Source organism: Dreissena polymorpha, unplaced genomic scaffold (genome assembly GCF_020536995.1).
Source record: "Dreissena polymorpha isolate Duluth1 unplaced genomic scaffold, UMN_Dpol_1.0 chrUn028, whole genome shotgun sequence".
Lineage (NCBI taxonomy): Eukaryota > Metazoa > Mollusca > Bivalvia > Myida > Dreissenidae > Dreissena > Dreissena polymorpha.
The window spans coordinates 158,186-172,838 of NW_026273342.1; the positions used below are offsets into that span (position 1 = coordinate 158,186).

Here is a 14,653-nt window from a genome sequence, read left to right on the forward strand (position 1 = left end):
TTTCATACCATAAAAGAGCAAAGGAGACATAAAAAAACACGCTTACCTAAATTTAAACTTTAATCCAATTCATAAAACAATAAAGTTGCAAGATACAGTAACATGCAAGCACTTTTCTGTTGTTTTTTTTGCTTTCCATTTCTCAAAATTTATTTAAAACCACAATAATTCTTAATAATATTTGTATCAAATGCTTACCATAACAAAGCCGTAATCCTGACGCTGTGAGTTATTTTATTCCTATGAAATATTAAATTATGCATGACAAACACAAAATCCAAAATAATTTTGGATTCTTTCGATGCTTGAAAACATAATGAAAATACGCCACACGAGATATAGATGTATTCCATATCATGTGTGCTGAACAAAGGGGCAATTGAACAGTAGGTTTACAATTCTCAAACCAAAAGGTTCCATTGTTGCAAACAAATAAATTAAACATTCACATTAATCCATTATAATTACAAGCTATTTGTTTTTGTACTGATATATATTCAATTGTGGTGTGGTCAACCGGGATCACCTATGAGAGAATCAGGTGAACCAACCACTGCCCAAATCAGACATCAGTCGGAAATTAATGTTACTCAGCTTTACATAATCTGCTAATTAAATCTTGACAGAACCTTGTCAAGTTGACGATGCTAAGATTTGAGAAGTTTATGATTTATAATCATCGAGGGGGATATTCCAGACGTAAAGCATTGCATCATTATATGGAAAACAGCTGCACAACTGTATGCGAAAAGGTAAAACAGTATATTCTATCGAGAACTAACTTGCATAGCAACGTCCGAAATGTGCAACATCCGACTTCTATTTCGATATTCATGAATTGAAAGATATAATGCTAACTGAACTGTTGTACTTTAAAAAATCAACATAAAACTTGTGTTTTGATAAAAAAAAATAAGCAAAGTAAACCAAAAACTTACCCTTTTAACGGCAAAACAATTAATTTATCCAATATTCAACACATTTCCATTAAAATTATGCTCTTGAACTTTAACGGTTGATGGTCGTTTCGTGCCACTACCAGTTCGTGCCACTCATATTTGTGTTGTTTATTTTTCAAGGTAAGTTTCGTAAGAAATAAGTGGGTTTGCAAACTTTCTCGCATGGTAATGGTATATAAAATTCAACTCATCGGACAAATTCAAGAACACAATGACACTTACCAAGTTTTTTGAACAACCGTACACAGCGCAAAATGCGGGCCAGTGGGCCAGATGGTGGGGTATTGAAAAAATATCTTAAGATTAGGGAAATTAGAAGTTTGATGAAATTTGTTAAAATGCTTTACTTTAACTTTCACCTTTTTCAGGAACTTTCAACAGAAATTGGAATACTGTATCGCATCCTGCATGATATGTTCAAGATTTCTACACCTGGAATTTTATCAACTCTTGCAATTAATATTATGCGTTACCGACAGCAACATAATTATGTTTTTGCGTATATAATATATAACGACTCGCCCCATCATTTTTATTGTTACATTTTTAGCATCTATGTTAAATGTAAACAGTACAGATGAATAGAAAGAGAAATATATAAGAAAAACTTTTTTTGTTTTGATGGTTTATTAGATACTTATGTACTTATATACAACAACTTATAAAAATAGAAAGTTACGCAGTGTGTATAATAATATCAATACATTGAATTAATAAGAAAAGTTTACAAAAAGACAGTAATACATCAGTAATCAATATAATTATATATTAATATTATCAACATTGAATTTATGAAAATGATTTTATTCAAACGTTTTATTCATAACAAATTTAAACACTATTTACACAAACAACAACAACAACAGCAACAACAACTATTTACACAGGTCCGTACATGGCTGAACACAAGTCCAGCAGCTGACTTGTTGAGATGGAACGCTCGTTGTATCTTTTCCACAATCCCAAGAGCGTCCCCTGTACCTGAAGTGTCTGTTTATTCTGATATCTCCTCAACTTTCCCTCTCTCACTAACCGCACCTGTGTATTCAGCAGCTTCGCCTCTTCACACAACAGTTGAACCAACAAGTAAAAGGGGAGATTCCCTTTCTTCGCACGTCGGTTCAGGCGATGATGCCAGCCCTTGCAGTCGTTGTTGGTGCGTATGGACCGACCGAATACGCACCAACTATCAATAGGCCACAGTGGGTTTGTCATCCACGTCCGTTCTAGGTAGTAAAAGTATCTGTCCGTCGCGTCAGTGTCCGATTTCGTCCGTAATGTGTCGAAAGCAGGTCGAATGTCCTCCACGGGTAGTAGCGGCAGTGCAAATGTCTTTCTGAGGAGTGCATACACGTTACGGCGCTCGTTGTATGCAGTCTGAAAATATATAAATTATTATACATTATATGTATACATACAGTATATATGATATAGGTGACAATATGCATACTAATTACACTGTTCATTTCAGAAAAACGCGACTCATTTCATAAATACATGGAAATAAACACATGTAATTATAAATACAATATATACAACATACCTGCAATCCGAATTCTTGAACCTTCCGATAGAGGGCCTGTCCAAAGTGAAAAGCGCAGCCTTGGATATCAGGTTGGGGAAACACGGCTCTTATGGCCTGCCACAGTCCAGCCTCGTAATCCACCACAAACGACTTAACCTCGGTTGACGGCAGATGTTGTAGGATAGTGGATAACACCTGAAAACCAAAGTAGTAGAGATGAAAAGTAATAGATCGGACATGTTTATTATAAGGCAATATCAGGGCTCCCGCTGCCGTTCGCCAGATTCGCCAATGGCGAAAATTTAGCGAATGCGGCAAATAAAATAATCGTTTGGCGAAAACGTCCGGCGAACGATTTTTGTCAGGAAAAAAATCGTTCGCCGGACGTTTTTGCCAAACGATTATTTTCCTGACAAATGCGATTCCAGATAGTAAACTCTTTCAGCTTTAGACTGTGCTTCCATACATCGCCGTATTATTGACCAGCAAAATTGATACGCAGTCTGCATTAACACCTGTCAAAAACCGGATATCGAGACAAAGGAAACTGACTGGTGTAACCGTCGATCTTATCGGCTTAAACGAACAATTACATCTGATTAAAGATTGCTGCCGATTTCAATCAATTTGAGTAAAAGCCGTTAGCGAATTATCAACTTAGTCACACAATGAACGTAAGTAAAGAAGTTAATGATTGATTTTAATTTCGATCGAGCAGTTAGTAATGTTTGTAATGATTAAGGCTAAATGCGTTACAAATGTGAATGGCGATAGATGATGGGGTATAAAACCCTTGACATTTACGCGATGGTGTCGGAAATTGTGACTGCCATAATGGCTACCATAGGCAATAAGCGTCCTTTGGACTCTGACGAATCTAACGACCCGGTCTCAAAAAAAATCAAATCTGATAATAGATCAGTTAAAGATGTTTGCATTCACATCTGGGTGAAGATGTTGAAAAAAGAAAACATTTCAAAACACGAAAAATCAAAAGCAAATAAAAAAGAATGACAATAATTAATATTAAAATGTATATACATGAATATTTTTTATATTATTAATAATATATTAAAAATAACAATAATAATTTATGTCCATAATAAATATATATTGACACTTTTCAAAATGAGCTTTCTGTTTTGAAATTTAGCATATTTGATTTTGTTTATTTCAGATCACAAAGAGGCCTCACAAGCGTCTCGTTTGAAAACATCCATGACAAATGCGCAGGCTGCAGCAATATCCAAAAGTGAAGCGGCTGTAGTGTCGGCTATGACTAATGTGTACTTTGCTGTACAACTGTGTTTTTTTTTGGTATGCACACATTATGATTATAGTAATAAACAGATTAACGCTTCTTTGTTTAGTTTCTTCTTTTACACTACTGAAGCCTATGCTTACAACAGGCGGTTCCGAATGCTTTGCTAATACTTTGGCTACAGTTTCTAAAATTTGGCTACAAAAAATCCATTTGGCTAAAATGTTGGCTACAAAAATTTTAGGGCCAGGTGGAGCCCTGAATATGTAGGATAGCGGATAACACCTGAAAACCAAAGAAGTAGAAATGAAAAAAAGGCGCTTAAGTAATACACCGGACATGTTTATTATAAAAGTATTGCTGGTCATTTACATACCTTTTTGTAATCTTTTCGCTTTTTCCCTGACATCAGGACGAAGCACAGCGGAACTTGCTTCATACAGTCGCCAGCTCTGATGAAGGCGTGGACAGATAACATCTGTTTGAACGGTGCCCGGACCACTTTGAATGTACCATCCAGGTACCATGTCTTCGCACGGGACAGTAAGGTTAGTTGATCATCAGTGGCTAACAGGATGTGCCGTCTCTCCTTTACCGATATCGTCTCCCTGTATAATTTTTCGCAAAGTGCTCTTTGTAGGTATTCTTCATCGATCTATTAAAAGACAATAAATGGTATAATAATGCATGTTTATGATACTATCAAATCATAACATATATAAAGAAATCAGTAAATAACAATAAACAATTACTTTGGCCAATTTTAACGATCCCAATTATGAATATGAATTTGTATCACAATATGCTGAAAAAACACAAATTATTTAAGAACAAAGACGATGGTGGCGTAACATTTCATGAAATCTAGCTTAGAAAATTTTACGCGTCATGCCGACAGAAAAAAGCTTTTTCGTATATTTTTTCCTATATCAACCTTCATATTCGTGTTTTAACAATTCTAAAGATCCCAATAAGGCATAACACGTACGTCAAATTCAAGTGAAGTCGGATCTTGCGGTCTAAGGCCCTTTCTTGCGCGACTACACAGCATGCTCAAAGCCGCCTGTGAACATCGCGCAGCTTCAGGCTGGTCCGCGGTTCGTGGCAGTTGCTGGTTGACGTGCCTTATTACATTCGTTGTTGTTTCAAAGACATCGGCAACAGCGCATTTTTTCAACTGCAAGTAAAGTAAAAATCCTTTTAAATATCTGCAAATATATTCTTAACGATTTTAATATGTGAACATGGGAAAAGCTTATTCGTATGCATATCTGTATGTATCAAGTTTTAAGAAGTTCATCCTTGTTTTCAAAAATAAGTGTCAAGAGCGTGCATAGCCGCCGCTGTAAAACATGATAAAATATACAATTTCTACTTATTTATATTCATTGGCATGTATTTCTTTATTGAATTATTCTTACTCTGTTCAACCTTAATTTAAATATACGTATTATTTGCATTAACCTCTGCCTAATGCTGAATAGAACGTTCAAGACCTGGCTTGGATGGATGGATGTGCTCAATTGACATAGGAGTGAAGACGTTGCCGGACTGTTTAACCAACGCTGTGCATGCCATGGACTTCCCGCGCACACTACATCGCCAAACTACGTCACCAGATTTGAGTTCTCTCTTTACCACATACGAATATCCGTCGGATGACGCAAGCTTCGGCTTTGCTCGCTGTGTTCCGCTACCGACAATCTTGAAGGTGACTGGAGCAGTGGGTACGATGTCCGTCACATTGGCGTCATGTAGCGACAGCTCCATTTCTTCCGATGGGAGTTCCCGTTCCGGTCGTGTGATGTCGAACGCGTGGTCAACTTCCATTTCCTCTTCAAGGAGTGACATGGCTGAAGTTGCCGTTGATTCCATGGTGGTGTTTGTCGAATCCGGTATCGAGTTGACTATCTCGTCCATCAGATCACCATTTTCATTGGTGTTGTTGTGCCGACAGCGCATACACACAAATTGTAGATCCCGATTTGCGGCAACAGCGGCGTCGTATTGCTCATCTGTGATCCATGAAATTATATACTTAAATATTTATAAACTGTATAACGTATGTGTTTCAAAGTTTGTTCATACATATATATATATATTATATATATAGGTAAACAATGCTGCGCTGCAAATACAGAGTACAAAGTTTATTCAATCTCTGATATACATAGACTATAATATAAGCATAGATAACAAGAGAAAAACAGTTTTATACACTTTTATATATATTAGTAAACAATGCTGCGCTGCAAATACAGAGTGCAAAGTTGACACACGAAAATACTACAACGCAAAAAATTAATTTATCTTCGATTGCACGTTTTAGAAGTACTTACCTGTGTTACCACATTTAATGTGATGCTACCGTGAACAGTTGTCACATGTCACCGCTCTTGAGTTTTGGTACACCCGTCGTAGACGAAACAAACAAGGAGGCGCAGGCATGGTGTTAGTCGAATTATCAATTTTAAATAATGGTATACTATACTAGCTGACTAATAGGATTGTTTACCCTCGGGACTTCGGTTAAAAACCATTGCCCGAGCACACTGCTTAACATAAAACTCTGCATAAAAAGGTCGAAAACGGCCATAAAATGGACAGCCCGATTTTACTGGGCTGTACCATTGATATAAACAAAAAACTTTGCAGTGTTGGTGCGTTGCCTCAATAAAAATCTATTGGTTTAAAAATATCTATGCTTATTTAAGAAGCGTTATAAGAAAAACGCAGTACTTTACACTGGCTGGGCCTTACGCTGTTAAAAAGCGGCGTTTTTATTGGATGATACACTTATAAAACGATGGCGCTGATTGGCCGAAATTTCTTATTAAGGATTGCAAGTAGGTCAATCCGTTTATAAATAGAATTTTCCCACGGCAGACGTTGCACTTTAACAAAAAGTAAACAATAATAGTTTATATGCAGAAAAAATAAATGAAAGAAAAGGATGAATAAATCCAAAAGAACTTGGACTTGTTTTATAGTTATAAATTACTATGTTTATGTTATGTTACTGTACTTGTTATTATTTATTATTATTTATATGATGTTGTTATTGTATGTTATTGTTTGTTATGTTTTTTGTTTTTTTTTTAAGGAGAGAGAGAAAGAATAGCCCAATTTTTATAAGTAAAGATGGTGAAAACACACATACTGTTGTATGTGGCATCATCATTACTAGACCCACTGTTCACTATATACTGCAATGGGTTTGTTGGAGTCTTTAGACTTTGTGATCTGTGTTTTAAATGTTAGAATCCAAATAGGATTATTTTAATATAATTCTTATAGAAAAAGGAATACACAGATGTGTAATATGTTTGAGAAACAAAATAATGATACTTGAGGGTTTTCCAGATCACAAAGTGGTTGAACATTGCCACTATATATTTACATACATAGTCAAGTACCATTATTATGTGTATATTTAAGGTTTAAACGAAATGCCACACAACAAGATCTAATCGTTGGAGAGATATGTTTATATCTATGAACATTAATTAGTAGGGATGCCAGAGCCTGATTTAACAGCTCTCAAGTGTAAAGTGAAGTTGCATGTGTACATGCAATTATATGAAAAAGAAAGAAAAAAAGACAAATAGAGAGTATAACTCTCAATTATATATTAATGGTTCAATTGAGTATTGAGTTATTAAAAAAGTAATGAGTATAAGTTTATGTATGTGGCTCAATGTTAAACACTTGCAGACAGGGACTATAGCCGTAATGCTCCAACATAAGACCCTGTCTGTATGGAACTTAAGGAGGATTGGGCTATGGAGAAGAGAAGTCCCCCCAGAGTGGCATTAAAACAATATTTAAAAGTGGGTTTAGTAAAAAAAACTTAAATGTTAAGGGTAATAACTTACGTGTCTCCAAACGGTCACCTTTTATAGGGCCACATAAAAATTAAAGGTAAGACAATGTGCTTTACAGTTAAAAATGAGACAAAAACAGTTAAATTTGTACAAAAGGTACATTATTTACAATATGTACAGAACTATACGCGTTTATATATTTAAAATACATGTTGCCACCCTGGAGGGTTGAAAGAAGAAGAGATTTTTGGAAGTGTAGGCCGATGTGAGTGGGGTAAAAAGAGCCAGCAGGGATGATGTCACTCAGTTGAACTAAGGGAGGTAATTGTAGGGATGGAGTCTACAATGGTTGTTTCCCCTGGACCAGAGGGAGTGCACGGTAAATGAAAAATAGTTTGTATACTATTGAAGGAAAATTGGTAAAGGTAAGATGTAAAATGGTAAAAAGACCAAATGTTACCTAGATGCATTAAAACAAACCCAAAAAGCTCTAATCCAACCAATATTATTAATATATTGGTGATAACAATGGAGGAAATAGTACTAAAATACCTTGTATGGTATGTAAAATGACAATTAAACAGAAAAGCCGAGGCAATTTGCTATATAAAATAGCAATTTAATATAAAATTAAGGAAATTTGCTATAAAAATAGCAATTTTAACATGAATTAGTGCAATACAGAGTAGAATGGTTGCTATGGTGTAGGAATAGCAGTATTGAGAAAAAAAATTAAGGCAATTTGCTATATCATATAAGATAGCAGTTTTACACAAAAATAAGAAAATTTGCCACACAAAATAGCAGTTATAACAAGATTTAATGTACTACAAGGTACAAAATTAGCAGTATTAACAAAGTCGAAAATACTTTGTCCTGGATAGGGCTAAATAAGTGTTTATCATGGTATAAGGCCCTGCACCGTGCACTCCAGGCCGACATGGTTCTTCGAGTTTGAAGGGGAAAGGGTGGGGTGTCAAAGGGGAAGAGAGGGGGTGCAATGCAGCCAACAACCCCAGGTTACTGGACAGCCTCGTCCTTTCTTGTAGTAAGAAATGCCATAAAATATGATTATATTAAAAAACTGAAAAATGTAAATGGTGGACTAACGTCATACTCTCATAAAAAATGTATTAAAATAAAGAAGACCAGGTCAATTCCATTGGCCTGATTAAGAAAGGGCGGGGTAGAACGATAAACCCATTAAAAACTAAAATAAAAGTTGTGTAAAAACGACACAAATTCAACACAATTATTAGATTTGGTTTGTCAGGTTTGTGCAAAGATTACACAGTTTAAAAGAAAAACAGTCACAAGACTGAATAATTAGGTGGGTGTTGGCTGCTCTCCCTCCCCCAATGACCTAGATTTTGTCAGTTATCTGACAATCCAGTAAGTATTTGGCGAGGGCAGAGAAGACCGGGTCCCTAACTGCTCCCTTGGGGTCTAGCACGTTGGAAAGGTTAAAAACTAGTCCATGGGAGTGCAATGCAGCTTCGAGGTGGTCCCTCTGCGCCTTATGGTTAGGACAGTGCAGCAGCATGTGGGGCGCAGTGAGGGGTTCCTGGCACCCAGGACATGCAGGGTCTATACCGAGGACATACTTTCCTGCGCCACCGGGTAATAGGGTGGTTCCCATCCTCAGGCGCGTGATGGCTCTGTCAAGCACAATGCTTGCTGAGTATCTGTCAGGCGGCCTGAGGGTTTTCGCAGGTCTGGTAAAAGTATGTCGACGGGAAGACAAATTGTCGGTCCGGAGATTCCACTCACCCAAAACAAATTTCTTTGTCAGGGAGTAGATCTCAGTAGGTGCCAGGGGTTCCCTAGCATCTACGGCCCCCCTCAAGAGGCCTTCTTTGGCCCCCCTGTCGGCCTGCTCATTCCCACTGATGTTGACATGTGCTGGACACCATACTAATGTGACCTTTAAAGATTTATCTAGGCACTGTTGATGAAGTTCCAAAATGCTAGCTAAAATATCAGGCCTAGATCTGCTATTTCTGTTTTTTATGGACTCTAGAGATGACATTGAGTCTGATAAAATAGCAGTTTTAGTAGGTTTATTGTATACCAATATCCAGCACAGACAGAATTTAATTGCCAAAAGTTCTGCTGTAAAAATAAAGAGATTGTTGCTGAGCCTGTGCGTTTTACTAATGTTTTTTGAAGGAATTACAAAAGAGTTGGCTACCAAACCAGAGTTAGGGCATTTGGAGCCGTCAGTGTAGATTTTGAGATGCTCAGCATACATATTATCTATAAGAGAGAGAGCTTCTGACTTGATGAGTTGTGGCAAGTCAGTTTGCATTATTTTATTAGATAGTGATAGGTCAACATCAATGGGTCCAAGCGTCCAGGGGGGGGGGGGTCTTGGAGGGCCTCAGGTCTGCTACATGTACCTTGTCGAGACCGGCATCCTAAACCAGGGTCCTAATACTCGCACCAAAAGGTAGGGCGACATGCTTACACTTAAGTATTTTCCCCTTGACGAAGGTGCCAGTCCCGACAAGTTTGTTAACGGGGTTTGAACCATACCGAGACTTAGCCCTGGCCCAGAAATTGAGGGACTGTTGTTTTCTACGCAAGTCAAGAGGTAGCGAACCGGCCTCCTCCTCGAGCAGTGCACCCGGTGTACAGTTTAGGGCTCTCAGAGCTATCCTTAGGGCCTTGTGTTGAATGGCATCAACCATTTTTATGGCGTTTGGCTTTGCACATGCATAGATTTGGGCTCCATAATCTAGCTTTGGACGTATAAGGGACTTGTAGAGAGTAAAGAGGCTATTTTTATCTGATCCGAAACCTGTGCCTCTTAACATTCTCATTAAATATAGGTCCCTTTCGCACCTTTCTGCCATATATTTGAAGTGGTGAGTAAAAGTTAACTGTTTATCTAGGTACATACCTAGAAATTTCACCACTTTTTCAAAGATAATTTTGGTGCCGCCTAAATTTAAGTCCAAAGAGTGCTGAAATTGGTCGCCAAATAGTACTCCTACTGTTTTGGTTGGAGAAATTTTGAATCCCCATTCAATTGCCCATTTCCATATGGAGTCTAAGCCTGCTTGAGACCTCTTTTGCAGGCGTAATATGTTAGACCCCTTTAACCAAGTGCCTGAGTCATCGGCAAACTGGGAGATAACCATTCCTGAGTCTTTTACGGCATCAGGTAGACCGTTTACGATGAGGGAGAACAGAGTTGGGGATATTACGGACCCCTGAGGGGTTCCGCGGTCAGTTATGGCTACCTCTGATAACTCCCCATCGACCCTGACCTGGATTTTACGGCCCTCTAGGAAAGCTCTGAGGTAGTGGAAACAGTATCCAGTGATTCCATAGTCAGCTAGCGTTTTTAATATGCCAAAGGTCCATGTTAAATCAAAGGCGGCCTGAAGGTCCAAAAAAATTGCTAATACTGATTGCCCTTGATTTTTTGCAGAAAGAATATCATGTTGTAATCTAACTAGCTGATCAAGAGTAGATCGCCCCTTCCTAAAGCCAGACTGGAAGGGGTTTAGTATATTATTTGATTCCAATAAGTGTTCTTATCTATTTTTGACCATTATTTCTAATAATTTACCTGCATGCGATGTTAAACTTATTGGACGATATGAGTTTGGATCATTTTTGTCTTTACTGGGTTTAGGAATTTGAATCACTGTGGCCTGCTTCCACTCGGGTGGTATCCTGCCTGTCCTATACACCTGATTGAATAGGTTAAGCCAGATTTTCAGAGTTATGGCTGGCATATTTTTAAACATTAAATATGCTATTTTGTCAGGCCCCGTGGCGGTGTTGCTCCTGCTGTTAATGGCACTTAATAATTCTGTAATAGTGAATGGTAAATTGAGAGGCGTGCTGTTATCCCCAGGCTTATTTAAAATATTTTGGTGCTCAGTCTCAAACCGCTTTTGATAATTCAAAGTTTCAACGGGAAAGTTTGAGTCACTGGAGACAGATTGGAAATGTCGTACCAAAAATTGAGCCTTTTCCCTTGGGGAAGTGGCAATTTCGCCTTTGTATTTAAGTAGCGGTACAGGGGTGAATGAATTTCCTTTAATTCTGTGAATTTTTTGCCAAAAATCCTTAGTATTTTTCTTATTAATGATAGCTGAATCACAGAATTCTTTCCAATTTTGAGTTTTTGCGTTCAAAATAGCCCGCTTTGCCTGATTTTCTAGGGACCTATAATTAAGAAGATTATGCTCAGCGGGGTTCTTTTTAAGAATTTTTAAAGCATTTTTACGGGCCTGTACCGCATTAGAGCACGCCTCATTCCACCACGGGACTCTATATCTAGCTTTAACCTTGCCAGAGGAGACCGGTATGCTACATTCCGCTATGGACAGTATCTTGCTAGTTAAGTTATTACAAAACAGATTTGGATCCTGGGAGTGAACATCTACAAGGGAGAGATCTGAGCAGAGGTCCCTAAACTGAGCCCAATTAGCTTTTTCCAATAAAAACTTTTGCTCTCCTGAGCATTGGGCCTCAGTTCCCTGTGCAATATAGTTGAGCAGGGTAACCTGTTGTAGGAGGTGATCAGATCCCATGGTATCTTTAACAGTTGCCCATGCAGACGCACTTGCTATCCTGGCATTAGCAGCAGTAAGGTCAATGTGGGGGTTTAAACCAGTGGGGTTAAGTCTGGTTGGAGAACCGTTATTGAGCAGAATAAGATCTTGCTCGTCCAACCATTCTATTACCGCCCGACCTTCTGCATCTGAATTGATGGAACCCCAAGCAGGGTGATGTGCATTAAAGTCGCCTGTGAATATTACAATAGCAGTGCTACCATCAGATTTAAATTGGTTGTTCACTCCCAGGTGTTCATAATTAATTGTGTTTTTAATATATATGGCAAGGCCACCGGCAATATTATGGTTTAAAGTAACATAATTCTTAGATTCGCAGTTATACCCAGGTATTTGTTTTACAGAACTATTTTAAAATTTGGTTTCCCGTAAACATAAGATATGGGTATTAGGGTTACAGTCAATAACATATTTTAATTCTGTAAATTTGTTGGCGGAAAGACCACCAACATTGAATGAAATGATGTGCAGGCTACTGTCCATAGTGGTGTGAAATTAACTTGTGTTTAATCTGATTTAATGAATGATGGGGTGATTTAACTCTTAGTTTATGGCCTGCACAGGCCCCTTTGAGTTTCGCGGGGGTCCTGGCAAGCCGAACATGTTTCTTTTTAGCGGGGAGGGTACCGCTGGCCGGGGGGGGGGGCATCCTGGATCTGCTACTACTATTGGAGGATCCCCAGTTCCAGAATGGATTTTATTAGTTAGGTATTTATCAGGGGAATGACCTTTGTTATTGATTCTCTGCAATTTTTGAAACGAGAATCAATTTTGTTATATATATTTTCCTATATGTGGGACCTGTTGCTGGCGGATCCTTGATTTTAATAAATGATTCCCCAGCAAACGAGTTACGTCTGCTGGTGTTGTCGGTAGGGGAGCTCATTGGGGATGTCTGGGAGTCGACCATTCTGGGACGGTTAGAGGGGACACTAACTCGGGGTTCCTCCTCTATTTCACAGACACCAGAGATAGAAAGGTTCTCCAATATACTGGAGTGCACTGACACCAGAAAGTCTCTCCCCGTCACATCAAACATAGAGTCGTCCGACAGTGTAGGACCACTACAGGTGGTGTCGCTAGCACCGTCGGTCAACGTGTCGGAAGGGGAGGACCCCCTGGTAGCCACAGGAGGGCGTCTCTGTGTGGGTGAATCCCCCTGGATAGGCGATACAGGGGGGGTGGTGGTGTGTAAGTCAGGTGTATGATTGAGTACCGGTTCCACAAAAGTAACCTTTGGGGAAGGTTCCCTATTAATAGGCCGAGGGGGGGGGGGTACTCTTACCCGCTAGCCCCTCAACTATGGTGCATGTCCTCCCGGCTTGGGGCGAGATAAAACCGGGAGAGGCATGTTTAGGTGAAGAAGCGGAACCGGTTGTGATGATGGGGTTTAGGGCGCCCACGCTGTGGCTCACAGTGTCAGGTGCAAGTAGCCTGTTCTCCGCCTCGGACCAGGTGACCCCATAAAAATTGGCATAGGTGGCTAAATGGATAGCCTTCTTATAGGAGGGGCACCCCTGGTAGGATGCGGAGTGCTGGCCGCCACAGTTGGCGCACAAACGAAATTTGTTTGTGCACCTTCTTTGGCAAGTAGCGCCGGCGCAGCGGCAGCAAGAGGTGATATTAGAGCATTTACCCCTGCTGGCTATATGTCCAAAGCCCTGGCAATTGAAGCAACGAGCAGGTGTGACAGGGCAGGGACGAATGTCAAGGGTTATACTGGTGTCCTTGACTAAGATTTTATTTGGGACTGGTATGGACGCTAAGAAAGAGATTTTGACCAGTCTCGGAAAGCCAGGTGGGGCAGGGCGATAAGGCTCAACCCTTTCCAAATTGGTGATGAAAATATCAGAGATAGGGATCGCAGGTTTGAAAGAAAGAGATGTCTGAAGTTCCATCAAGTCCTGGCTTTCCAGGATCCCTGCTATATGACCATGAACCGTCCTCATGTTCGACGGGGATAAGGCCCGGACCGCGACTTTGCCAAGATAAAAAGTACCCCTAGAAAGAAGGGTGGCAAGCGCTTGAGCGGACTTGAGCTGCAATAGCACGCAGCCAGACGCCAGGGGCACCGCCCGCTCAACTAGTCCGGGGAGTACTCTCGCCAAACATAAGGCCAATTGAAAAATGGTGAGAAGGGACATGATGGGGGCTACACTTCCAGCTGACTGGAGGAGGCACTTAAGGGCATGGTGTTGTGAGATAGGTGATGCCTATCCGACCCTGAACGTGCCTCCCCTAGTAAAGGGGTCAGGTTTTGACACTGCCCCTTGGATGGGTAGTTGGATGTTCTTTTGTGGGACGACATTTTGAAGAAATGAAATAAGAAAGGAACGACGCTAGTTAAGTGGAAATCTTAGATGTTATGTGTGTGTATATCACAGTGATTTTTAATTGGCACAGTTTTTAATTTGTGTAAAGCACTAAATGTAAGCACCGCACCGGTAAACAACCCAATATAGTTTATATAAGTAAATAAAGGTGGTTAATTA

At 39.4% G+C, this 14,653-nt stretch overlaps 1 protein-coding gene across 1 annotated transcript; it reads right to left on the bottom strand.

Annotated features, from left to right (window-relative positions):
- Positions 1 to 1,655: 1,655 nt before the first annotated feature.
- On the bottom strand, positions 1,656 to 4,342 carry LOC127863701 (uncharacterized). Its single transcript, XM_052403320.1, has 3 exons — positions 4,122 to 4,342; positions 2,524 to 2,679; positions 1,656 to 2,336 (listed from the first exon to the last, which is right to left on the bottom strand). The coding sequence occupies exons 1-3, from the start codon at positions 4,221 to 4,223 to the stop codon at positions 1,839 to 1,841; spliced, it is 756 nt and encodes a 251-aa protein (XP_052259280.1). The 5' UTR covers positions 4,224 to 4,342; the 3' UTR covers positions 1,656 to 1,838.
- Between the last annotated feature and the right edge of the window lie 10,311 nt (positions 4,343 to 14,653).